The 24,127-nt window shown below is 48.7% G+C and overlaps 3 protein-coding genes across 3 annotated transcripts; 1 reads left to right on the top strand and 2 right to left on the bottom strand.

Moving 5' to 3' along the window:
- Positions 1–498: 498 nt before the first annotated feature.
- LOC308504169 (uncharacterized protein) lies at positions 499–1,161 on the bottom strand (the record flags this gene model as incomplete). The annotated part of the gene is made up of 1 exon (XM_081064295.1): positions 499–1,161. The coding sequence occupies one exon, from the start codon at positions 1,159–1,161 to the stop codon at positions 499–501; it is 663 nt and encodes a 220-aa protein (XP_080920421.1).
- A 10,408-nt stretch (positions 1,162–11,569) lies between these two features.
- LOC308504168 (uncharacterized protein) lies at positions 11,570–13,816 on the bottom strand (the record flags this gene model as incomplete). Its single annotated transcript, XM_081064294.1, has 2 exons — positions 11,570–12,146; positions 13,749–13,816. 2 exons carry the CDS (start codon positions 13,814–13,816, stop codon positions 11,570–11,572), a joined length of 645 nt encoding a protein of 214 aa, XP_080920420.1.
- A 760-nt stretch (positions 13,817–14,576) lies between these two features.
- LOC308503903 (uncharacterized protein) lies at positions 14,577–22,313 on the top strand (the record flags this gene model as incomplete). Its single annotated transcript, XM_081063697.1, has 3 exons — positions 14,577–14,621; positions 14,730–15,247; positions 22,265–22,313. 3 exons carry the CDS (start codon positions 14,577–14,579, stop codon positions 22,311–22,313), a joined length of 612 nt encoding a protein of 203 aa, XP_080919823.1.
- Positions 22,314–24,127: the final 1,814 nt, after the last annotated feature.

Genomic DNA, 24,127 nt, shown 5'->3' with positions numbered 1-24,127 from the left:
GCCAGCCTGGCTTCATTCTGCTCTTGGTCCTCAGAGCCTGACACGAGCAGAACACCACACACATGATTTTATAGCATGAAAGACGCCAGGGACAGAGGGGATTGTACTTTTGGACTTTATTTCAGGGACCCAGGATGAGGTCTTGATACACAGAGAAATCTGAGGGTTGGTCGAACCCCTGAGACGAGGGGCAGTGCTCAGGGCCTCAGGCTGTGAGCTGCCCCACGGCCTCTGTGGGCTAGGCGTGGTGTTAGATGAGGTTGGGGGCATAGAGGGTCAGTCCAGGACAAAAGGCGGTGATGAGCCAGAGAAGTCCCAGGCGGTCCAAGGTGGTCCGGGGTTCTCTCTATCCAGTGACTTGTTCAGAAGCTCACGCATTAAGATGATGAAGTCAGCAAGTGACGTCATGGACGGGTGAAGCCAAAGAGCCCAGAGCACAGGGTTGGGCAGCCTAGGCCCACGCATACACACAGGCCACCAGAGGCCTGTGCCAAGCCCTCAGATCTTGCACTGGCAGCAAATGGGGGCACAGCAGCTGGACTGGCAGCCGCCACAGGACCCACAGGAGCCACAGCCCCCCCTACAGCCCCCACAGGACCCACAGCCCCCTTTGCCACAGCTGGAGCAGGGACAGGCTGGCACACAGCAGCACACAGGCACATAGCAGCTGGAGCCACAGCCTCCCTTGCAGCCCCCACAGGACCCACAGCCCCCCTTGCAGCCCCCACATGACCCACAGCCCCCTTTGCCACAGCTAGAGCAGGGGCAGGCTGGCACACAGCACACGGGCACACAGCAGCTGGAGCCACAGCCCCCCTTGCAGCCCCCACAGGACCCACAGCCCCCCTTGCAGCCCCCACAGGACCCACAGCCCCCCTTGCAGCCCCCACAGGAGCCACAACCCCCCTTGCAGCCCCCACAGGAGCCACAGCCCCCTTTGGAACAGCTGGAGCAGGGACAGGCTGGCACACAGCACACAGGCACACAGCAGCTGGAGCCACAGCCCCCCTTGCAGCCCCCACAGGACCCACAGACCCCCTTGCAGCCCCCACAGGACCCACAGCCCCCTTTGGAACAGCTGGAGCAGGGACAGGCTGGCACACAGCACACGGGCACACAGCAGCTGGAGCCACAGCCCCCGGAACAGCCACAGCAGCTCATGGTTCTGGTGGGTGAGGGTGGAGCAGGTCAGAGGAGCAGGTCAGAGGAGCAGGTAGAGAGGGAGGAGCTCAGGTGTGGTGGCTCCTGGGACTGGGGCCTTTATAGCCCTGCCTGGTCAGGTGAGACGCTGGGCGCATGGTCCTTCCTGGTTCCTGTTTGTGCCACTTTCCCTGGGCACATGGGTGTGGGTGTTTCTGTGTACTTCTGGTCCCTGGTCTCCCATTGGCTCTGTCTACCATCCTCTTTCTCATGTTTCTAAATTTAACCTCTTCCCTGTTTGATTTGCTGTTATTATTGGAAAGTAACTTCTGGGACTCTTAGCGTCTTGGGGATTTCCCAGGAATGGGCTACCTGCAGTTCTTAGGTGTGTGCTGCGCTTTGCGCAGGGCCCCAGGTGAAGGCCAGGCCCTCCCTCACCTGCAGGAGCTCCTTGCACCTGCGCCCAAGCCCTCTGCCTCCCGGACACTCACACCAGCTCTCCTGTTCCGAACCTCGTGTGGATGGCGCTATGTGGCACATACTCCTTTGAATTGTTCTCCTTTCGTTCCCCTCACAGTTGTGAAGTCATCATGCTTCTGTCTGGAGTGTGACTTCGTTCATTCTCATTTGGTACCGTCTTTCCTCAGGAGTCATTCGAAGTTCCACTGTTTTACTTTTTAAAGATTTTATTGGGGAACAGTGTGTTTCTCCAGGGCCCATCAGCTCCAGGTAGTTGTCCTTCAATCTAGTTGTGGAGGGCGCCGCTCAGCTCCAAGTCCAGTTGCCGTTTTCAATCTTAGTTGCAGGAGTTCAGCCACCATCCCATGTGGGAATTGAACTGGCAACCTTGTTGAGAGCTCGCGCTCTAACCACCTGAGCCATCCGGCCGCCCCTCCGGAAGCTCAGTGGCAGGTTGTTGTCTGAAATCTAGTTGTGCAGGGCGCACTTCACAGTGGCCCATGTGGGAATCGAAGTAGCAGCCCTGTTGCTCGGAGATGGCGCTCTAACCAACAGCCATTCGGCCGCCCCAGCAGTTCCACTTTTGGTGAATGTTTGCATGGTTTCCCCGTTTCGGTGGGAAGCTGTGCCATCCCCTGCTTGTCCCAGGTGCCAGTCACATTCGCATACCCTCTGTATACACCCAGGAGTGGCATGCAAGGTGTGGGGGAGGTGTGCTTACGTGTCGTGGACACGGGTGTCTGTGAACACGCTCACGCTCCCCTGAGAGCTCCTGCTGCACATACACTGGGCCCTGTCAATTCTTTTTTACGTCAGCCATTTTCGTATGTTTCTACCCATACGTAACTGCGGTTTTAATGAGCATTTCCCTGGTGGCTAAGGAGCCTTCTCGTATGTTCCACTGCTCGGTACCTGCCTTGAGAGGTACTGTTTAAATCTCTTGTCCTTTTTCTCTTTTCTGTCTTTACTCCCTGATTCATATGCAGGAGGTCTTTATTCTTTTGGACACGAGCATGTGTCTTGTTGCTCGTACTTTCTTCTAAATCTGTCCTGGTTCTCTGTTTTTTAATTTTTAATTAGTTGATTGATGAATTAATTTCTATTCCACTGTATTGGACTTTCTCTTACCTGTTGGTTTATCCTCTCCTTGAAAAAATTGCTTTTATTTATTTGTTTGTTCGTTTCTATTCCACCATCTTGGACCTTCTCTTACCTGTTGGTTTATTCTCTTAACAGCATCTTTGGATGAATAAAATTTTTAATTTCCATGTCGTCTAATTTATCAGTCTTTTATCTCATGGTTAGTGCTTTCTATGTTCTGATTAAAGAAGTCTTTCTCTGTGGACAATTTGTGAAGATGTTCTCCAGTGCTGTCTTCCAGGAGACTGTTTCACGCTCACGCTTAGATCGGCAATCTATTGGTAAATGTTTTTATGTCTGAGTGAAGCAGGCGTCAAGTTTCATGTTTTCCACTGAACCAGCATCATCATCAAAAGATTGTTTCTCAGTGTCATCTGTGCTATTAGTCATGTCTCCATGTGTGCGTGGGTCTGTCCCTGGGATGGCCCTCAGTTACACTGGTGTATTTGTTCATCTGTGGATGTCACTCTTTCCTATGAGTGTTAAATTCACCTGGAATATGTAGAAAAATTTGCAATACTTGACCTTTTTCAATATTGAATTTCAGTCCATGAATATTGTATGTCCTGCAATTTCTAACTGTTTCCTTAAGTTCTCTCACTGACATTTTAAAGGTTTCTGTGTGGAAATTTGTCCATCCTATCCTAAATTTGCTACTAAAGATTTGATTTGGGGGAATTATTGCATTCTTCTGTAAAATTTATTTTCTAATTGTTCATTGCTGACATACAAAAACAAAACTGTGCTGTATATTTATCCTGTATCCATCAATTTTTTAAATTATGCTAAGGAATATTTTCTTAAATTAATAAACTTTATTTTTTAGAGCAGCTTCAGGTTTACAGAAAAACTGAATGGAAAGTCCAGAGAATTCCCAAATAAGCCCGTCTCCCACACACCCACCTCCCCACTATTCCACCATGTTGGACCTTCTACGAGAGCGCACACTTGTGTCAATCAATGAGCTGACATGTCACCATCACGCAGCGTCCATAGTTGACATCAGGACTCATTCCTTTGCTGCACATTTTGTGTGTTTGGATAAATGTATAATGCCATGTATCCACCATTATGACGTCGCACGGAGCAGTCCCAACACCCTAAGAATCCTGTCTGCTCCGTCTGGTCACCCCTCCCCCAACCTCAGACAACCACTGATCTTTTCACCGTCCCCATAGTTTTGCCTTTTACAGAATATCATAGAGTTGGGATCACACAGTGTGTAGCCTTCTCAGACTGGCTTCTTTCACTCAGGAATATGCATTTAAGCTTCCTCCATGTCTTTTGTGGCTTGGTAGCTCTTTTTGTTTTTTTTTAGTGTTAATAATATTCCATTATCTAAATGGAATTCATCTATCCATCCCACAGTTTATTCATCCATCACTTACTGAAGGACATCTTGATTGCTTTCAACTCTTGGCAGCTTGAATAAAGCTGCTATAAGCATTCATACACAGGTTTTTGTGTGGACATAAGTTTTCAATTCATTTCAATACATTTGTATAAATACGAAGAGTGTGATTGCTGCATCACAGGGTAAGAGTAGGTTAAGTTTTGTAAGAAACCACACCCTGTCCTCCAAAGTGGCTGTGCCGTCTGCACCACGGGCCCTTCCGCGCCCCCTCCTCCCTTACTGCCCTCCACCCGGCCATGGGTGGGAGTTCCCGCGGCTCCATGTCCTCCCAGCACTTGGTGTCTTCTGTGTTCCAGATTTCGGCCATTCTCATAGTGTACAGTGGTATCTCAGTGTTGTTTCAATTTGCATTTACATAATGGCATATGGTGTTGAACATCTTTTCATATGCTTTTTTGCCATCTGCATCTCTTAGTGAGGTGTCTGTTCAAGTCTTTTGCTCGTCATTAAGTTGGGTTGTTTATTTTCTTATTGTTCAGTTTTACATGTTTTTATATTTTGAATAGTAGTTCTTTATCACATGTGTCTTTTGCAAATATGTTTCCCAGTCTGTGGCTTATTTTCTCATTCTCTTGACATTGCTTTTGCAGAGGAGAAGTTTTTAACTTTAATGAAGTCCAGCTGCTCGATTATTTCTTTCATGGATCGTGCCTTTGGTGTTTATGTAAAAAGTCATTGCCATCCCCAAGGATACGTAGGTTTCCTCACATGTCGGCTTGTAGGAGTCTCATAGTTTTGTGTTTCATGTAGGCCTACGCTTCGTTTAGAGTTAACTTTCATGAAGGATATAAGCCTGCACGTAGGTTATCCCACGTGGAGGTCGTTCGGCCCCGTCTGTTGAAGAGACTACTTTACTGCATTGTACTGATTTCGCTCCTTTGTCAAAGGTCAGTCTATATTTGTGTGGGTCTATTTCTGGGCTCTCCATTCTATTCCACTGACCTGTTTGTCTGTTCTCTCACCAATACCACACTGTGTCAATTCCTGCAGTTTTATAGTCGGCCTTGAATTTGGGTAGTGGTTCTGTCAGTCCTCCAACTTTATTCTTTCTTTTTTCAATATTGTGTCAGCTGTCCTGGGTCTTTTGCGTCCATAAAACTCCAGAAGAAGTTGATCAATATCCACAAAATAATGTGCTGGGATCTGGTTGAGTTCACGCTGAATCTGTGGGTCAAGTTGAGAAATCTGATATCGTGACAATTTGTGTCTTCTTATTCATGAATGTGCGATATCTCTATAATTTTTTCTTTTATGTCTTTCCTCACATTTTGTAATATTCCTCATATAGATTTTGTATTTTTTGTTAGGTTTATACCTAATTATTTCACTTTTGGGGGTGCTAATGAAAGTGATATTGTGTTTTTAATTTCAAATTCCACTATTTCATTGCAAGTATGTAGAAAAGTGATTGACTTTCCTGTATTAACCTTGTATCCTGCAGCCTCTCCGTGATCACTTATAAGTTCCACGATTTTTTTTCTTGTTGATTCTTTAGAATTTTTTACACATAGGATCATGTCATCTATGAACAAAGACAGTTTTTTTCCTTCCTTCCCAATCTGTACATCTTTTTATTTCCTTTTCTTGTCTTATCACATTAGCTAGAACTTCCGGTGCAATGTTGGAAATAGGTGAGCGTGGACATCTTTACCTTGGTTCTGATCTTAGTGAGAAAGCTCTGAGTTTCTCACCAGTAAGTATGATGTTAGTGCTAAGTTTCTTTGTAGACGTTCTTTATCAGCTTGAGGAACTTCCTCCCTACTCCTTGTTTATCATGATTGGGTGTTGGATTTTGTCGAGTGCTTTTTCTACATCTATTGATATGATCATGTCATTCCTCTTCTTTAGTCACTTGGTGGGATGTATTACATTAGTTCTTTTTGTGTATTGAACGAGCCTTGCGATAAACCCCATGTGGTCATAGTGTGCAATTCTTTTTATACATTTTGGGATTTGATTTACTAATATATTTTTTTAACAATTTACGTCTATATTTGTGAGAGAGATTGGTTTGTAGTTTTATTTTCTAGCATGATTTTGGTTTTGGTATTAAGGCAATGTTGGTCTCATAGAATGACTTAAGATGTGTTCCCTCTGCTTCTATCTTCTGGAAGAGATTGTAGATAATTGGTATAAATTCTTCCTTAAATGTTTGGTAGAATTCACCAGTATACCCATCTGGGCCTGATGCTTTCTATTTTGGAAGGTTATTAATTATTGATTCACTCTCTTTAAAAGATTTAGGCCCATTCAAATTGCCTATTATCAGTAATAATTTTAATTTAATAATAAATTTAATGGTGTATCTGCTGCTTCTTTGGGTTTCTATGTGCACAGTCATGTACCTATTTTATTTCGTCTTTCTTAACTCTCAAAACTTTAATTTTTAAATCATTTATTGCATCGGCTCCTTCAGAACAATGAGAAATAGCAACAGTGATAGTGAAAATTATTGTTCACAAACACAAGGGCAAATATTCCACTACTAAGTATGATGTTTGACAAATGTCTTTTTTGTTGTATTTTTAGCTAGCCCCGTCTGACTCAGTAAGTCCTCATTTATCCCCATATTGCAATTTGTTTCTTTTTAAAATCAGGAATGAGTGTTGAAGATTGAAGATTTTCAGTGCTTTTTCTGTATTCATTTAAATAATCATAGAATATTTCTCCTGTCTTTTGTTATTGTGATGAATTACATAGTTGATTTTCAAGTGTTTATACCTTGCCTGCTTAAAAAATCTTCTTCTTGATGTATGATTAATTTTTATATTCCTAGATTTACCTTGCTACAGTTATTTATTTTTTTAAAGATTGTTTATTGGGGAAGGAGAACAGGACTTTATTGGAGAACAGTGTATACTTCCAGGACTTTTTTCCAAGTCAAGTTGTTCTCCTTTCAGTCTTAGTTGTGGAGGGCGCAGCTCAGCTCCAGGTCCAGTTGCCCGTTGCTAGTTGCAGGGGGCAGAGCCCACAATAGCTTGCGGGAGTCAAACCGGCAACCTTGTTGTTGAGAGGATGCGCTCCAACCAACTGAGCCATCCGGGAGCAAAGCGGCATCTCAGCTCAAGGTGCTGTGTTCAATCTTAGTTGCAGGGGGCGGAGTCCACAATCCCTTGCGGGACTCGAGGAATTGAACTGGCAACCTTGTGGTTGAGAGCCCACTGGCCCATGTGGGAATCGAACCGGCAGCCTTCAGAGTTAGGAGCATGGAGCTCTAACCATGAACCACCGGGCCAGCCCTCTAAAGTTATTTTTAAAACTCCCCATTTAAAGGGTACAATTCAATGATTTTGTATGTTTACAACCATTATCACATTTTAATTTTAGAATATTTCATCATCCGCCAAAGGAAACTTGTAATCATCATCAGTCACTCATTTACTTCTGCTTTCTTTCTACCCAAGGACTAGGCATTCATCAATTCACTGTCTGTCTCTATGGATTTGCTTATGGACATTTTGCATAAATGGAGTTATATAATATGTGGCCTATTGTGACTGGTCTCTTTCACTTAGGTTAATGTTTTGAAGTTGTACCATGTATTAGTACTTTGATTCTTTTTTATTGCTGAACAATATTCCATTGTAAGGATATATCATACTTTATTTATGCATTTCTCAATTTATGGACATTTGGGTTGTTTTCACTCTTTGGTTGATGTGAATAATGCTGCTATGAGCATACATGTAAAGCTTTTGTGTGGACATGTTTTCAATTCTCTTGGGTAGATATCCAGGAGTAGAATTGCTGGGTCATACGGTAACTGTATGTTTAATGTTTTCAGGAACTGCCAGGCTACTTTTCCTGGTGGCTACACAGTATTACATTCCCACCAGCAACACACAAGGGCTCCAGTTTCTCCACATCCTCACCGACCCTTGTTATTGTCCATTTTTTTTGCATAGTAGCGTCAAATGACAAAAATTATACAACGTAATACTGAGTTTGACGTCCTTTATTCAAAGGAAACCAACCTGTGGGTTGGGGAGTGCAGTGTCTCACAAGCAGTGGGACATTGTCCCGAAGGGATTTGGGGCAAGGGTGAATTTACAGGAAGCTAGAAGAGGCACCACAGACGCGGGCGCTGGCGAGGAGGTGGGACGTCCTTAGGAGGCAGCAGGTCCGTTCTCTAGGGAGAGGTGAGCTGGGCCTGACTGGCGTGTTCAGTGGCCTTGGCAGGTGTTTCCCGCACGTGCAGGCTGACTCGGGTTTAGGTCTGTGAGGTGGGCGGGGCCCCGGGCGCCTCCATCTGGTGGGTCCCATCATACAAACGAACTTTATCAATAGATCAATAGCCACCCTCAGAGCTATGCAGTGGTACCTCGGGGTTTTGATGTGCATTTCCTTAATGACGAATGGTGATGGGCACCTTTTCATGTTCTTATTAGCCATTTACATAACTTCAGAGACATGTCTATTCAAATCCTTCCCCATGTTTTAAAACTGGGTTATTTCTCTTTTTACTATTGAGTGCAAGGATTTTTATACATTCTCGATGCAAATCAATTGTCAGACATGATTTGCAAACATTGTCTCCCAAGCTGTGTTGTGTTTTCACTTTCGTAGTGGTAGTCTTTCAAGCACAAAATTTTGAATTTTGATGGAGTCCAATTTATCTATTTTTCTTCTGATGTTTGTGCTTTTGGTGTCATATCTAAGAATGCTTCGCATAACCTATACAAGGTTATGAAGATTTACACTATGTTTCTTTCAAAAAATTTCCTTGTTTTAGCTCTTAAATTTAGATCCTTGGTCTATTTTGAGTCAATTTTTGTATAAGGTGTGAAGTAAGGGTCCAATTCATTCTTTGGCTTGTGGGTGTGCAGTTGTCCCAGTGCTATTTGTTGCAAAGACTTTTCTTTCCTCATTAGATGGTTCTTGCACACTTGTCAAAATGAGTTGAGTATACCGACAGGTGCATGAAAAGGTTCTCAATGTCACTAATCATCGGGGAAATGCAAATCAAAACCACAGGGAGATACCCCCTCATTGCTGTTAGGATGGCTGTTACCAAAGACAAGGGATAACCAGTGTGGCAAGGCCGTGGAAAGGGGACATGTGCAGTGCTGGCGGGCGTGTAAACGGTGCAGCCACCTTGGGGAGCAGTGTGGAGCTGCCTCAGGAAAATAAAAGTGGAGCCCCCGCATATCAATTCCACTTGCGGTTACGGAGCTGGGTGCTGGTGCTGGGCACAGGTACGTTGAAATCCTCTCCCCTCCTACCACAGGAGCTCGTCCTGTGTCCCACACGTGCTATTGATGAAGCATTCACTGGCCGCTGAGAACTCTGTGTACTTTCCAAAGTTCCAATACAGGTAGATTCTGACAGCTTTCGCCCATTTCTTGGTGGTTCTGTGGAAGTATGGGCCCTCAGAGTTCCCTTCGTCCCCATTTTCACTGGTACCAACTCTGGTGTCCCTTTACGTGTTCACCTCAGAACGCTTTCCGTCACGTTCCATTCCTGGTCAGCTTTTGGCTCACAAGCCCTCACCATGGAGGTGTCAGAGCTGGAGGAGGAAGGAGCCTCCTATTCCGCCGGTGGTGGCTCGGGGCCTACAGCTCCCCTACCAACCATGCCCACCCACTTCTCAGCTGGCTGAGTGGGTGCCCCCGAGTGATGCCAGGTCAGTGTTGCTGGTGCAGAGGGCCCCCAGGCTCGCCCCAGGACCACAGCCGTCCTGCCCGCACAGCCCCAACACTGCAGCCCCACGGGGATCGGCTGTGCAGATACCCGAGATCCTGCCAGGCTTCCTGGCCAGCGCCACCATGGTCCCTCCAAACATTCTCCTGACTTTGAGCTTGTGGAAAAGCGTTTAGCGTCCTCAGGAAAAGCACCCCAGCTTTTCTTTGGTGTTGCCAATGCTGACAGGACATGGAGGGCCAGTGTCATGGGGAATGTAACCGAGGGGCTCCTTCGCTGAGGACCACAGCGCCGGCTTGTCACGGTCCCATATCTGATAAACCAGACAAGCAACTTTCCCTGCGATGTCCAACGTGGGGTCTGACGCGACGAATTCTTCACGTCTGACTTAAGAGTATCCGCATGATTTACTTTCATATTTGTGTTTTGCTTTGGATTTGAGGTGGGAAAGCGTGCCGGCCTCAAAAGTTTACAGCTCACTGAGTCTTTGTACCTGTGTTCCTACCACCCACTTCACAATAAAGGATGCTCACAGGGCTCCACATTTGCATATTTTTAAAAACTTTCTAATTAAAAAAGAAAGTATTGGGGAATTTTAGGGAACAGTGTGTTTTTCCAGGACCCATCAGCTCCAAGTCAAGTCGTTGTTTTCAATCTAGTGGTGGTGGGCGCAGCTCATTGCTCCATGTGGGAATCGAACCAGCAACCTTGGTGTTATGAGCACTGAGCTCCAACCACTGAGCCAACCAGCCACCCAAAAGCTTTTATTTTTAAAATGAAAAATAAAACAAAAATGTTAAACAAACCCTGCCTCGTCCGTCTTTGGGGCACACGTGGTTGTGATGACGTTTTCTGTAACATTTCGTGTCCTGATTTCCCCCCGGGACGTAAGAACAAAATCACAGGTTATGCAGGACCCACAGCATGTGTGCTGGCCGTGTGCAGGTCGTGCAAAGAATATCTCACACGCCATTCCCTTAGGTGGTCGCTAATTGTGTCTTCTTAGACGTAATTTTGTGTTAACTAAGCTTGTGCACAAAATTTGTGAGCATGCAGTGGGGAAGTACTTTCCTCTGGGTAAGTACCGAGATGTCAGGCCCAGAGTACAAGACCTGATGTCCTACATTCTAGCAAATGCCACCAGCACGGCCTGGTCTCAATCCCACTGATGGCGCACGGAATCAGGAAGGTTGAAAGCCCCGCCTTCTGAGAACGGCTGACAGAAAAGAACCATAGGGAGACAAGGCTTGTCTGGGAGAATTTGTTTATTCAGAGGCTCCCAGAGTCCAGAGTGGAATTTACTAGACCAAGGATCAGAGTGCGCTGGTGTGAGGGGGGATGTCAGGTGTGGGGAGGGGTGTTTAGTGGGTCTGGGCCCCGGGTCTGGAGGGTCAGTGCCAGCTTGGGGTTATGTGGAAATGAGCACTGAGCAGGAAGAGGGTGGGCAGGGGAAGATGGCTGGGACAGCTCTGTGCCTCATCCAACGCACGACAGGTGGGTTTTCTGGGGCTTAGCCCCCGAAGAGCCTGCAGACAGCAGAGTCCAGCGGGCAAGGGCGAAGATATTCTGGGTTGTGAGTGTGGTTGTGAACCCCTGATGGCTCAGAGAGCACGAGGGGGACCCCCGTCTCCCTCAGGAACTGGAGGACTGCACCGCTGGTCCTCAGGACTCGGGCTGCACCTTTCCTGGAGAGGATGGACACAGAACTGTGCGTGGGGTCAACGGGGTGTGGCACTACTTATGGCCAGGAAGCACCTGCCGTCTGTGGGCAGCATCTCAGATCTTGCACTGACAGCACACGGGGGCACAGCAGGGTTTGCAGCAGCTGGACTGGCAGCAAATGGGGGCACAGCAGCTGGACTGGCAGCCGCCACAGGAACCACACGACCCACAGCCCCCTTTGCCACAGCTGGAGGAGGGACAGGCTGGCACACAGCAGCACACGGGCACACAGCAGCTGGAGCCACAGCCTCCCTGGCAGCCCCCACAGGAACCACAACCCCCTTTGCAACAGCTGGAGATGGGACAGGCTGGCACACAGCACACGGGCACACAGCAGCTGGAGCCACAGCCCCCCTTGCAGCCGCCACATGACCCACAGCCCCCCTTGCAGCCCCCACAGGACCCACAACCCCCCTTGCAGCCCCCACAGGACCCACAGCCCCCCTTGCAGCCCCCACAGGAGCCACAGGCCCCCTTGCAGCCCCCACAGGACCCAAGGCCCCCCTTGCTGCCCCCACAGGACACACAGCCCCCTTTGCCACAGCTGGAGCAGGGACAGGCTGGCACACAGCACACGGGCACACAGCAGCTGGAGCCACAGCCCCCGGAACAGCCACAGCAGCTCATGGTTCTGGTGGGTGAGAGTGGAGCAGGTCAGAGGAGCAGGTAGAAAGGGAGGAGCTCAGGTGTGGTGGCTCCTGGGCCCGGGGCCTTTATAGCCCCGCCAGAACGTGTCTGAGCAGCTGGTCCCACATCAGCTGTGTACAGTATTTCCTGGCACGTGCTTAGTGGGTTGCTGGATGGCGGTTCTCATGGGCCTGGCCAATACTTCCTTGTTGAGTGGGACTCTGTAATTACACTGATTACCTGCCTTCTCCATTTTCCTCAGGTGACATGGAGAGGACGGGTTTTCTCCAAGACCACCCCCCCCCAATCAATACACCCCCAATCGGGCCACAGTCTCTCCAACATGGTTAATAACACACACATTTTTATGTTACTTCCGACCCTTAAAATACAAGATGGCTGTACTAAACAAGAAACTCAGAAATGTAGGGGAGGTAGAATAACCAGTAATCTCAGCTATGGGGTAAGAGTCCCAGAGAACAGTTTCCAGGCTCTCGACCTCACGTTGAAAGGTGCTGGTTCAGGTAGTAGATGGCCGTCAGCTGTGGCTAGTTGGCCGTCAGCTGTAACCAGTGAGCCTTTAGCCACTGATATAACTGCCGTGGCTGAGCTAGCAAGCGTGGATTGTGGATTGTGGATTGCAGAGAGGTGGATTGCAGTTAGCAATGAGGTCGGTTGGCAGAGAAGCGTATGGTGGGTTGCAGATCGTGTGGCTCCTGCTTCCTGTGTCTCCAGCCCAGCCGCCAGCGAGAATATAGTGGTGTGACTCCCCTGTCTATGGCTCCGTGGGTGTTCCTTTTTGGCCTCCCCATATCCTGCGTTCTGGTGTGGGGAGCGGGACCAGAGACCCTGCATGACGCCCTGCCTGACATCAGCTCACAACGGCAATTTTCAGATTGTTTCTTCCATCTTACTTCTCCACCTACATATATATATTTCCTTTTCAATTTTGTCCACATAGCGATTTTGCTGACTTTTTATCCATGTCGTTAGAGGCTTAACTGAGAAAAGGGATTTTCTGGCCTCACCTCCCTTAGCACACACCAGCCCTGCTCAGTTCCGCCGTTTGGCTTCTCAGAACTCCAGATTGCTCCCAGTTCTGGCTGTGTCACACGAAGCCTCACAGCGGTGAGCGGGCCCTTTTGTTCTGAAATCTGTGTGAATTTCACAGATGGAAAGGGGTGTCTCATTGATGCTTTCATTTCTTCTTAGTGAAGGTGACATTTTTTTTTTTACTTTTCCATAAATTGTACGTTCTTTGAATGTTCTTTCTTGCTTTACCAAATTATAGGTTGAGGAAGTAACTTCCTCGTCCCCAAACAATGGAGTTTGTCTGGCATGAGTGTTTACATCAGAGCCAAGTTTACGGTGTTTTTAAAAGCCATTCTCACTTTTTCTTAATGGCCTTTTCTTCTTCCCTGCCTGGACCACACATTTAGATGGTTTAAAAATGAATGTCTTGTGTGGCTTGCAATGTAAGGCAGGTGGTTGATTTTAGTTAATTCACAGAACTTATGGGAGGTGGACAGGCGGAGGCTCGCAGAAACAGAGAGGAAGAGACAAAGCCGCTCACCTGCGCCCAGCACAGCCCCGCCTGGGTCCCTACCTGAGGTCCAGCTGCTGGGAGGACTCATGGGCGACACCACGTGGCCGCAGTAAGAACAGCACCGACATCATATGAGTATTTACACTGTCACATTTGGGACCTACTTCTGCTTAAAAAGCATTTGTTGTCTATCTGAGATCCGGGTTTCACGGGCATCCTGAATTTTATCTGTCAACTCTGCCACCTGGATGATGGACCACGTAGAGAGGTCTGCAAGGGGTACAAGCAATGTCTTTGTTATGACAGGAGCACTCGAAACGAAGGGCACGCGGCAAAATCCTGGGGTGAGCACCTGACACCATTAACTCAGTCAGTTCTCAGACTCTCCCACGGAGTCTTGCGCGGGAAGGAACCTGACGACCAGCCCCGAAGCCCCAGACCCCAGCCCCTCCAGAAGAAGCAGCCCCGGCGCTTGAGGCGAGGCCGGGCTGCTCCAGGGCAGGAGAAGGGGCTGTAAAGATGGCATCACACAGCAGTGGTCAGGGCCCCGGGCTCAAATCAGTTCCCAAGACCAAGCCTCTGAGCGTCTGTGCTTCCGCATGCGGCGCGATGACAAGGGGGCCACATGCTGGAAGCTGATGCTCTCTGAGAAAGACACTCCCCAGTGCAGCTGACGGCCGCAGAGAAAAGCACAGGACGGGGTGTTAGTGCAGAAAAGATTCCCAGGGACACGGCACAAACAGGAACCAAAACAGGAAGTGACCATGTGCCCAGCGTCTCACCTGACCAGGCAGGGCTATAAAGGCCCCGCGCCCAGGAGCCACCACACCTGAACTCCTCCCTCTCTACCTGCTCCTCTGACCTGCTCCACCCTCACCCACCAGAACCATGAGCTGCTGTGGCTGTTCCGGGGGCTGTGGCTCCAGCTGCTGTGTGCCCGTGTGCTGTGTGCCAGCCTGTCCCTGCTCCAGCTGTTCCAAAGGAGGCTGTGGGTCCTGTGGGGGCTGCAAGGGGGGCTGTGGGTCATGTGGGGGCTGCCAGGGAGGCTGTGGCTCCAGCTGCTGTGTGCCCGTGTGCTGTGTGCCAGCCTGTCCCTGCTCCAGCTGTTCCAAAGGGGGCTGTGGGTCCTGTGGCGGCTGCAAAGGGGGCTGTGGGTCGTGTGGGGGCTGCAAGGGGGGCTGTGGCTCCTGTGGGGGCTGCAAGGGGGGCTGTGGCTCCTGTGGGGGCTGCAAGGGGGGCTGTGGTTCCAGCTGCTGTGTGCCCGTGTGCTGTGTGCCAGCCTGTCCCTGCTCCAGCTGTTCCAAAGGGGGCTGTGGGTCCTGTGGCGGCTGCAAGGGGGGCTGTGGCTCCAGCTGCTGTGTGCCCGTGTGCTGTGTACCAGCCTGTCCCTGCTCCAGCTGTTCCAAAGGGGGCTGTGGCTCCTGTGGGGGCTGCAAGGGGGGCTGTGGTTCCAGCTGCTGTGTGCCCGTGTGCTGTGTGCCAGCCTGTCCCTGCTCCAGCTGTGGCAAAGGACGCTGTGGGTCCTGTGGTTGCTGCCAGTCCAGCTGCTGTGCCCCCGTGTGCTGCCAGTGTAAGATCTGAGGCTCTGGCACAGCCCTCAGCAGCACCTGAAGACCTGTGCTTCCCATCAAGTGACCATGGCCATGTCTGACCCTTGAGCTTCCTCTCTACGTGCTGGACAGCTGGACTCTCCTGCTTCAGGACACATACACACACACCCCAGCTGCTGAGGGAAAGCAGTGGGCCCCTCCCATGCCTGTTCCACAGAGGGGCTCCCCTCCTCCACATGCCTCCCCCACCCCCATGCCCAATGCCTGAAACCGAGTCCACCTGGAAGTGGCCCACTTTAGAGGCCAGTGAACCTCTAAATAAATTCTTGACTATAGCCTTGCTCTCACGGTCACTCTTTCCTGCCAGCCTGTGTCTCATTAGCAGAACCGAAGGTGTCTCCCTCGTCTCCCTGCCTCACAGATCATTGTGCCCCACTGCTCACTGCTGGGATGGCAGTGCTGGGCTCAGTGGTCATTCCACAAACATCTGTTAAAGTAATGAATAAAGGAATCAATAAATGTGTGTATGGATGTGAAGAATGAATGAATGAGTATAGAGGGGTTTCAGCTGAGTCCACATGGGATTCACAGAGCTTGTCTTTGTTGGAACAGTGGACGCTCCCCCTTCCCCACGAGACGACCTGCTTGGAGGAGGAGCTCTTTGCCCTCAGTGCCTAGGAAGGGATCTGATGGGTGGTCTCCGTGCCCATCCAGGCCCCAGAGCAGGAGTCAACTCCAGAGACAGAGAAGTGAGTCTAAAATGAGCTGTGATCTGAGATACTCTGTAGGACAAAAATAGAAATTGTGCTGGTTCAGGGGCCAGGGACAGGGCAGCTCTGAACAGTGAGCAGCTCTCTCTCCATCTCTGGGCTCAGAGTTACTGGAAATCAGCCACTCGCAGATGCTTTAGTTCTACACAGGGTGGAACAGAAGGGAACTCCCTCAACCTGATAAAAGGCATCTACCAAAACCCACAGCTGACATCACACTTAATAGTGAAAGCCTGACATTCCTCTAAGATCAGAAATAAGAAAAGGTGTCCATAGTCACCACACCATTCAATATTGCACTGAAGTTCTAGCCAGGGTAATAAGGCAAGGAAAAAAAATAAAGGGTGCCAGGTTGGACAGGAAGAAGTAAAACCATCTCTATTCACAGAAGACATTATTTTGTATATAGGAAATCCTAAGGAACACACACACACGTTTGTAGGATACATCAACATACAGAGTGTGCCAAAAAAATGTATACACATTTTAAGAAAATTACGCTGATGGGAACCACTTTGAGCACCTCTTGTAATTGCAGAAGTCAAACGTGACTTTTGTTATCGGTATATATTGAGTATTACAATTTTGATACAGTTTTTTTCCTTTCTGAAAATATGTATACATTTTTTGGCGCCCTCTATAGAAAAATCACTTTTATTTCTACATGCTAACATTGAGCAATCAAATTTAAATTAAGAAAACAATTTCATCAAAAAAATCAAAATACTCAAGAATAAACTTAAAAGTGCAAGACATGCACACTGAAAACTACAAAACATCCTTAAAAGAAGTGAAAAAGCCCAAAATGAACGGACAGACACCCAATGTTCGTGTATCAAAAGGCTTACGATTGCCAATACTGCACAAATTGATCTGCAGTTTTGCTGCAATCCATCTCAAAATTCCAGGTTCCTGTTGCAGAAATTGACAAGCTGATTTTAACATTCATACGGAGATTCAAGGAGCCCCAGGGAGCTACACAGTCTGGAAAAAGAAAAATGAAGTTGGAGGATTCACAGCTCCTCATTTCAAAATGTACTAGAAAGCTACAGCAACCAAGGCAGAAGGATAGACATACAGACCAATGAGACAGAATCAGGAGCTTCTAGGTTCTGTTCTAGAAATTTAAAGATGAACCCCATTAAATTATAACCAGGTGATTGTCAACAAGGGCCAAAGCAACTCAATGGGAAGGGTCTTCCCAGTGAATGGTGTTGGGACAACTAGCTATCCACATGCAAGAGAATGAAGTTAGACCGCTACCTCACATCATAAAAAAAAGAAAACCCTCTAAACGGATTAATGATCTAATCATAAAAGTCAAAGCTAGAAAAGCCTTAGAAGATAACATAGGTTAAACCTTTGTAACCTTAGATTAGGCAATGGCACTTAGCTATGGCACCAAAAGCACAAGCCAAAAGGAAAAACAAGAAAAAGAAAAATCAGATAAATTGACCTCCATCAAAATTTAAAACTTTTGTGCTTCAAAGGACACTACCAAAAAAATGAAAAGAGGACCGGCCCGGTGGCTCAGGCAGTTAGAGCTCCATGCTCCTAACTCTGAAGGTTGCCAGTTCAATTCCTCCAGTCCCACAAGGGATGGTGGGCTCCGCCCCCTGCAACTAAGATTGAACACAGCACCTTGAGCTGAGCTGCAGCTGAGCTCCCAGATGGCTCAGTTGGTTGGAGCGCGTCCTCTCAACCACAAGGTTGCCGGTTCTACTCCTGCAAGGGATGGTGGGCTGTGCCCCCTGCAACTAACAACAGCAACTGAACCTGGAGCTGAGCTGCACCCTCCACAACTAAGATTGAAAGGACAACAACTTGACTTGGAAAAAAAATGAAAAGATTAGCTACAGCATGGGGGAAAATTTTTGCAAATCAGGTATTTGACAACTGACTTGTATCCAGAATGTATAAAGAACTATTACTACTCAAAAATAAAAAGACAAATAACCCAATTAAAAACTTAGCAAAGTAGGCTGGCCAGATGGCTCAGGTGGTTAGAGCTCCGTGCTCCTAACTCCGAGGCTGCCGGTTCGATTCCCACATGGGCCAGTGGGCTCTCAACCACAAGGTTGCTGGTTTGATTCCTTGAGTCCCACAAGGGATGGTGGGCTGTGCCTCCTGCAACTGGACCTGGAGCTGAGCTGCGCTTCCACAACTAAGATTGAAAGAACAACAACTTGGCTTGGAAAAAGTCCTGGAAGTGCACACTGTTCCCCAATAATAGTCCTGTTCCCCTTCCCCAATAAAAAATCTTTTTAAAAAAATTTGCAAAGGATTTGGTGTTTCCCCAAAGAAGACATGCAAATGGCCACCAAGCACGTGAGAAGAAGCTCTCCAGGATTAGGTATCCAGTAAACGCAAGTGAAAACCACGAGATACCACTTCACATGCCCCATGATGGCTGGATCCAAAGGACAGGCAACACCAATGGTGAGGATGTGGAGAAATTGGAGCCCTCGTGCATGGCTTAGGCATATGGGAATAAAAAATGGTGCAACTACTTTGAAAAACAGTTGACAGTTCCTCAAATGTTAAACACAGTTACCCTATGACCCAGAAATTCCTCTGCTAGGTATATACCCGGGAGAAGTAAAAACATGTCACACACAAATCTGTGCGATAAGATTCATAGTAGCATTATTCATAATTGCCAAAAAACGGAAATATCCCAATGTCCATCAGCTGATGCATAAACAAACTGTGGCGTGTCCATACAATGGAATGTTATTCAGTCCTAGAAAGGAATGAAGTTCTGATGCATGCTACAATGTGAACAAACTTCAAAAACATTATGCTGAGTGAAAAAAGATAGTTATCAAGGGACACATATCACATAATTCTATTTGTATGAAATATCCAAAAATGCTGAATACATAAAGGCAAAAAGTAGATGTGATTTTGTTTTAGGAATAATCTGCCTATGTTTAAGATACTTTTCAATATGAAATAATCTTACGATGTGACCTAGAGATCGTCACAGAACAATGCGTAGTTGAGTCCTTCATTTCAGACTTGCATTTCAAGGTAAAGATTATAAAGAACCCCAACTAAATTTAAAGGCAGCACTGAAGTATTTAGGATAATGTGGTATTCGTTATTTCAGAGGCTCCGCTTCCCTGGTCTACAAACATTAAGTACTAGAGGAGGTTTTCATTGTTAGGGCTTTTAAACTGTGTTAAAAAGCTAAACCACTCCAGTCCAGCTTGGATGTGGCACCCCTGCCCACACAGTAAGAAAAAGCTGAAAGCAACCAGCAAACTGAAAAAGCAACCAGTCGTCTTAGATCCATCAAAGATCTGAGGTCGCAGGGCAAACCACTGCCCCCCAGTTGGAGACAGCTGGACAGGTACAGAGAACAAGGCCCGGGAGCAGACGCACCTGTGGGAACCAGGAGCCCACTCCTCTAACCACAGATTGCTGGGCGTCGGTGTGCACAGCCTGGCGTTCAAAACCCCAGGCGGACCGGTCCTGGGGGGCGCACACGTGTGTTAGTTTAACCTCCAGGATCCCCACCAGGTTCCCACAGTGGAGACAGGACAAAAGTACCCTGGTGCTTCTGGCGACATCTCAACTACCCCAGAACACTTGGTCTTGACAAGGCCCGCCCTCAGCAGCAGCTAGCCAACCAGAGCCCGACCTGCTGACCTGCAGAACGGAATGGACAGGCCCTACCCCACCCCTCTGGACATCCTGACCCAGCTAAGGGGGGAGACGCTAAGGGCACTTGCAGAGGTCACAGCCCAGGTCACTGAAGACTGAGGCTTATTCCCAGGACTATGGGACACCGCCCCTCCCCCGCCACTGAGGCGGGACATGTGACCTAGGAAACTGACAGGCCCCTCCAAGGGACGGGGGAGGTGCCTCACTGGTTACACCGGTGACAAGTGACTGTGTCCAGCACCTGCCGCTGGAGGGCAGTTTCTTCCAGCTGATCCCTATGACAGGACCTGACTTTAGCTACTTTTAATGTCATTATAATCTCATTTGCATTGTGGTTACAACGACTCCCATCATGCACCTGGTGCCATGGCAGTTCCCACGGAACCAAACAAGGAACAAAAAGTGGGAAACAGGTCCTGCCCAAGGGGAGGAGAGGAATGAACCACGTCGATGGAACCCCACCAATTCCAGCCCAGGAGAGATAAACAGCCCTGGAGTGAGCCCTTTGGGGCAACGCGCTTTCCTCTCAAGTGTGTCCTTCCGTTTCAAGAAACTCCCAGTGCTTTCCTGCCTCTGCCTCGCTCCTGAATTCTTTCTTGCATGGAGACAAGAACCCGGTCACCTGCTCGGGGCTGAGTCCTCTCGCCGACATCCCATGAGCCTCCCGTGACCACGCCTTACAAACACGTCACTAAAGGCCTGTGACCATAGTTCCTGTCACCCGGCACATCATGTCCAGCTCTCAGCAGTGACAAGGCGCACTACAGGGCAACAGCCTGTGGACACCAAGCAGCAGCACAACCACACTCGGACCCAGCAGGGATGTTGCAAAGAACAGCCTAAGAATTTAAAAGAACTGCGCATAATATGCTAAGGCTGCTAAGAAAACGTGCACGGACACCTGGATAATGGAGGTGGAGAGACGACGATCCTAAGAAAGAATCAAAGAAATGCCGGAGGTCAAGAACATGGTAACGGGCTCGTGAGAACACGGGGCACGGCGACGGGACAATCAGGGGACGTGGAGGGAGGTGAAGGCTAACGTCCACCTGAAGGGAAAAGCGGGGAGGACAGACACTGTGCAGGACTGTGGGAGAGTCCTGCAGGCATAGCCTCACTCATCCGAGGGGGAGAAGGCAGCCCAAGCGCGTTCAGGCCCCTTCAACTCGAGTTCACGAAACCTTAACCACCGGTCCCTTTGGCTGTTAAGCTTATCACGTCTCTATTTTATGAAATATGAACATCAACTTCTGTAAAGTATATTTATTCTACGTAGGTGCAAGTTGTCCCGATAAGGCTTTAAAGAGTAAGTTTTTTCATTGTGATACTAACAAATTGAACATTAATTTCAAAACCTCAAGCAATCAAACCCTTTGGGGCAGCAAACACGTCCTCACACGCTGGTTCCCTGATCCACGGCTGAGGGCTGTCATGGTGGAAATGCCACCTGGAAATTACCAGAACTGCCTCTCCCGATGAAAATGGTAAACCAGAGCAAGCTCACGGCAGACATGGAGGCCACGTTTGGGGACGCAGGCGATGCCGGCGTGGCGACTCCGGACCCAGCAGCAGAATGTTCCTCTCCAGTCCCCACAGCCTTGCTCTGCTGGACCTGAGGTCTCGGTTCCAAAGGAAGGAAGGCTTCAGCAGGGGACACAATAGCCACCCATGCAGTGGGAGCTGACAGCTGCCACCGGCTACTGTGGGTTCCTCGTGCCTTAGAATCGCCAAGCCAAGCAGGGGTTTGTACCGACTGCGGTGACAGATCCGATGACAGAAGAGAGCTGCGGTCTGCTCCACACACGGTAAGAATATACCTGGAACACAGCACGTCCCTTCGGCGAATCTCAGCTCCATCGTGCCCAGAGACGACCTACAACCCAATTCAAGCAGGACACAACTAGCCCAGGCTTGGCCACCAGGTTCCCAGCCAAGAGTCACGGTGCCACCTGCTCTGAATACCCATAAGCAGCTTTCCGCTGAGATGAACGGGAGGGATGCTTCCCTACTCATCCCCTCCCCCGTGGCTTTCTGCTTCCCGCTACCTCCGGCCCTGATCCACCTCCCACGTGTACTTTGTGAAGCTGTCAAGACTGTTTAGGGCCCAGGAGGGTCAGAACTGTGTCAGAGTGGCCACCAGTAGGGCCCGAGGACACTGCTTCCGTCTCCCGAAAAACCTGACCACAAGCCCTATCAGGAGATGGAAGCCGTGTGCTGGGTAAAAATGCAAACAGAACATGGTTTCTTATAAACACTATAAACTCTTCACAGTACTTAGAGTGTTTCTGCTAGTAAGTGGCACAAACAGAAACCAGGAAGGACCATGCACCCAGCGTCTCTCCTGACCGGGCAGGGCTATAAAGGCCCCAGGCCCAGGAGCCGCCACACCTGAACTCCTCCCTCTCTACCTGCTCCTCTGACCTGCTCTACCCTCACCCACCAGAACCATGAGCTGCTGTGGCTGTTCCGGGGGCTGTGGCTCCAGCTGCTGTGTGCCAGCCTGTTCCTGCTCCAGCTGTTGCAAAGGGGGCTGTGGCTCCTGTGGGGGCTGCAAGGGGGGCTGTGGGTCGTGTGGTTCCTGTGGCAGCTGCCAGTCCAGCTGCTGTGTCCCCATTTGCTGCCAGTGCAAAATCTGATGTAATGGCCAGTCCAGTATTCACCTAAGTTCTTCCAATTGCTACATACGTGAGACCTCTGGTCTAATCATTTCCACCAAACACTCCTTGCTCCTGTGGAGCCCTGTCCTGCATTTCCCTGTATCCAGCACTTGAAACTCCATTCGCGTGAATGGCCATGGCTCTCTCCCTGTTCCTCTGACATAGCCTTACTTGGAGGACAGGCGTCTTCTAATGCTCCCCAATACTCCTCGAAGAAGCACAGACAGACCTTTCCAACTCCTCTGAGGGCCCTATGTGCCACTTCCAGGCACTGACCCCATGTTAAGGAACTGCTGGTGGCGAAGGGTGCCGACCGCCTGGCTCCTCAGGAAGGGAAGCACTGCCCCCACCCGCAAGGCGCTTCCTTCTTCCAACAAAGCGCGGTCCTGCAGGCCTCCCTCATCTCCAATGGTTTCTATAATTGTCTTTTCAAATACAACAACTTTCCTTCCCCATAAAGTTGTTTCTGTTATTGTAAATCAATTTCATTCAGTGTAATACTTTCACTGCGGTCTCTCTACCACACGCTGATGAAAAGGAACCTCATCGTCAATGGGTTCCTGGGGAGCCTAGTCCAGTTAGCCAGGCACTGCCTCCAAATACATCCACTGCCCCATTTCCTCAGCCATGCACGTCCTCCACCAACGGTTTGGCAAGGGAATAGGCAAGGGCATGGTGAAGAGGGTACAGAGCCCTGGGCCCCCATCAGGGTGTGGGACTTGAGTCCTGCATCTGGGACTGTCCAGCAGTGGGACTTTACCTTTCGGGGCAGTGAACTTGGTGTGTTGGGGCCAGCACCTCTGTCCTCCTTCCCTCTCAAATCACAGAGGTGGGAAAGCATTTTCCTGACTCCCTTGCAGCTATGGTTCCAGATGCAATTAGGCTCAGTCATTCTGCATTTGCCTTCTCCTGATACTTGGTAACCAAATAAGGCAGAGAACTGGGGGCATCTTGGACCTTGTGCAGTGACATCAGCAACATTCCATTGTCCAGCCATGGGCATCACGCTTGTCAAGGTGCAGGACCTGAGGTGTCACCTCTGGGGATCAGCTTCTCTGGTCCTTTCAGTGACTCTGAAACCACCTAGCTCTCTATATTAAACTCCATTGTGGTTAAAATCGTGAGGAAGCAGAAGGATGCCTCCCCAAAGATAGCGTGTCTTAGTCCCCAGAGCCCGTGGCTCTGTTTGGTTGCATGACAAAGGGAATTCAGGTTGTAGGTGGACTTAACAGTGCTGATCAGCTGACATTATGTAAGAAGACCATACTGGATTCTCCAATATAATCTAGTTTTATAATCTAGTTTATATAATCTAGAACACCACTTTCTGTTATGAGAATATTAAAGAATTTTAACGCTATGTGCTTCACTTTTATAAATGGTTCAAATTGATTTTTAAATACTAAATAATAAAATAAGTATGAGGATGAATTGGAAATGAACAAACAGCCTTCTAAATAAGCCTAAAGGAACTGGCCTCTGCGCACTGAGACGAAATGAGGCTCGCTCACATTGGGCCACGTGCCGCTCCTGGCAAAGCAGCTGCCAGGAAGTAAGACACCTGATGATGTTCCTGGGACTCTGTTGTCTGCAGGCCTGGCCCATCCTATCCCAGGTCACATGCAACGAACAAGGAAGGCAGGTGACCCGTCCGATTGATGCCAGGGAAGGTTAAACAACCAGAAGCTGAATTCCTAATTACACGGACCAGCACAGGCGGAAGACACCGAATATAGACCTAAGAAAGTGGTCCTCCCTGAGCCAGGAAGAGGATGTGACACGGGGAAAACCAC

The sequence above is a fragment of the Rhinolophus hipposideros genome, assembly GCF_964194185.1.
Source record: "Rhinolophus hipposideros genome assembly, chromosome: 10".
NCBI lineage: Eukaryota > Metazoa > Chordata > Mammalia > Chiroptera > Rhinolophidae > Rhinolophus > Rhinolophus hipposideros.
Note: the sequence above shows the minus strand (reverse complement) of the source record. Positions and strands in the feature narration are given on the sequence as shown.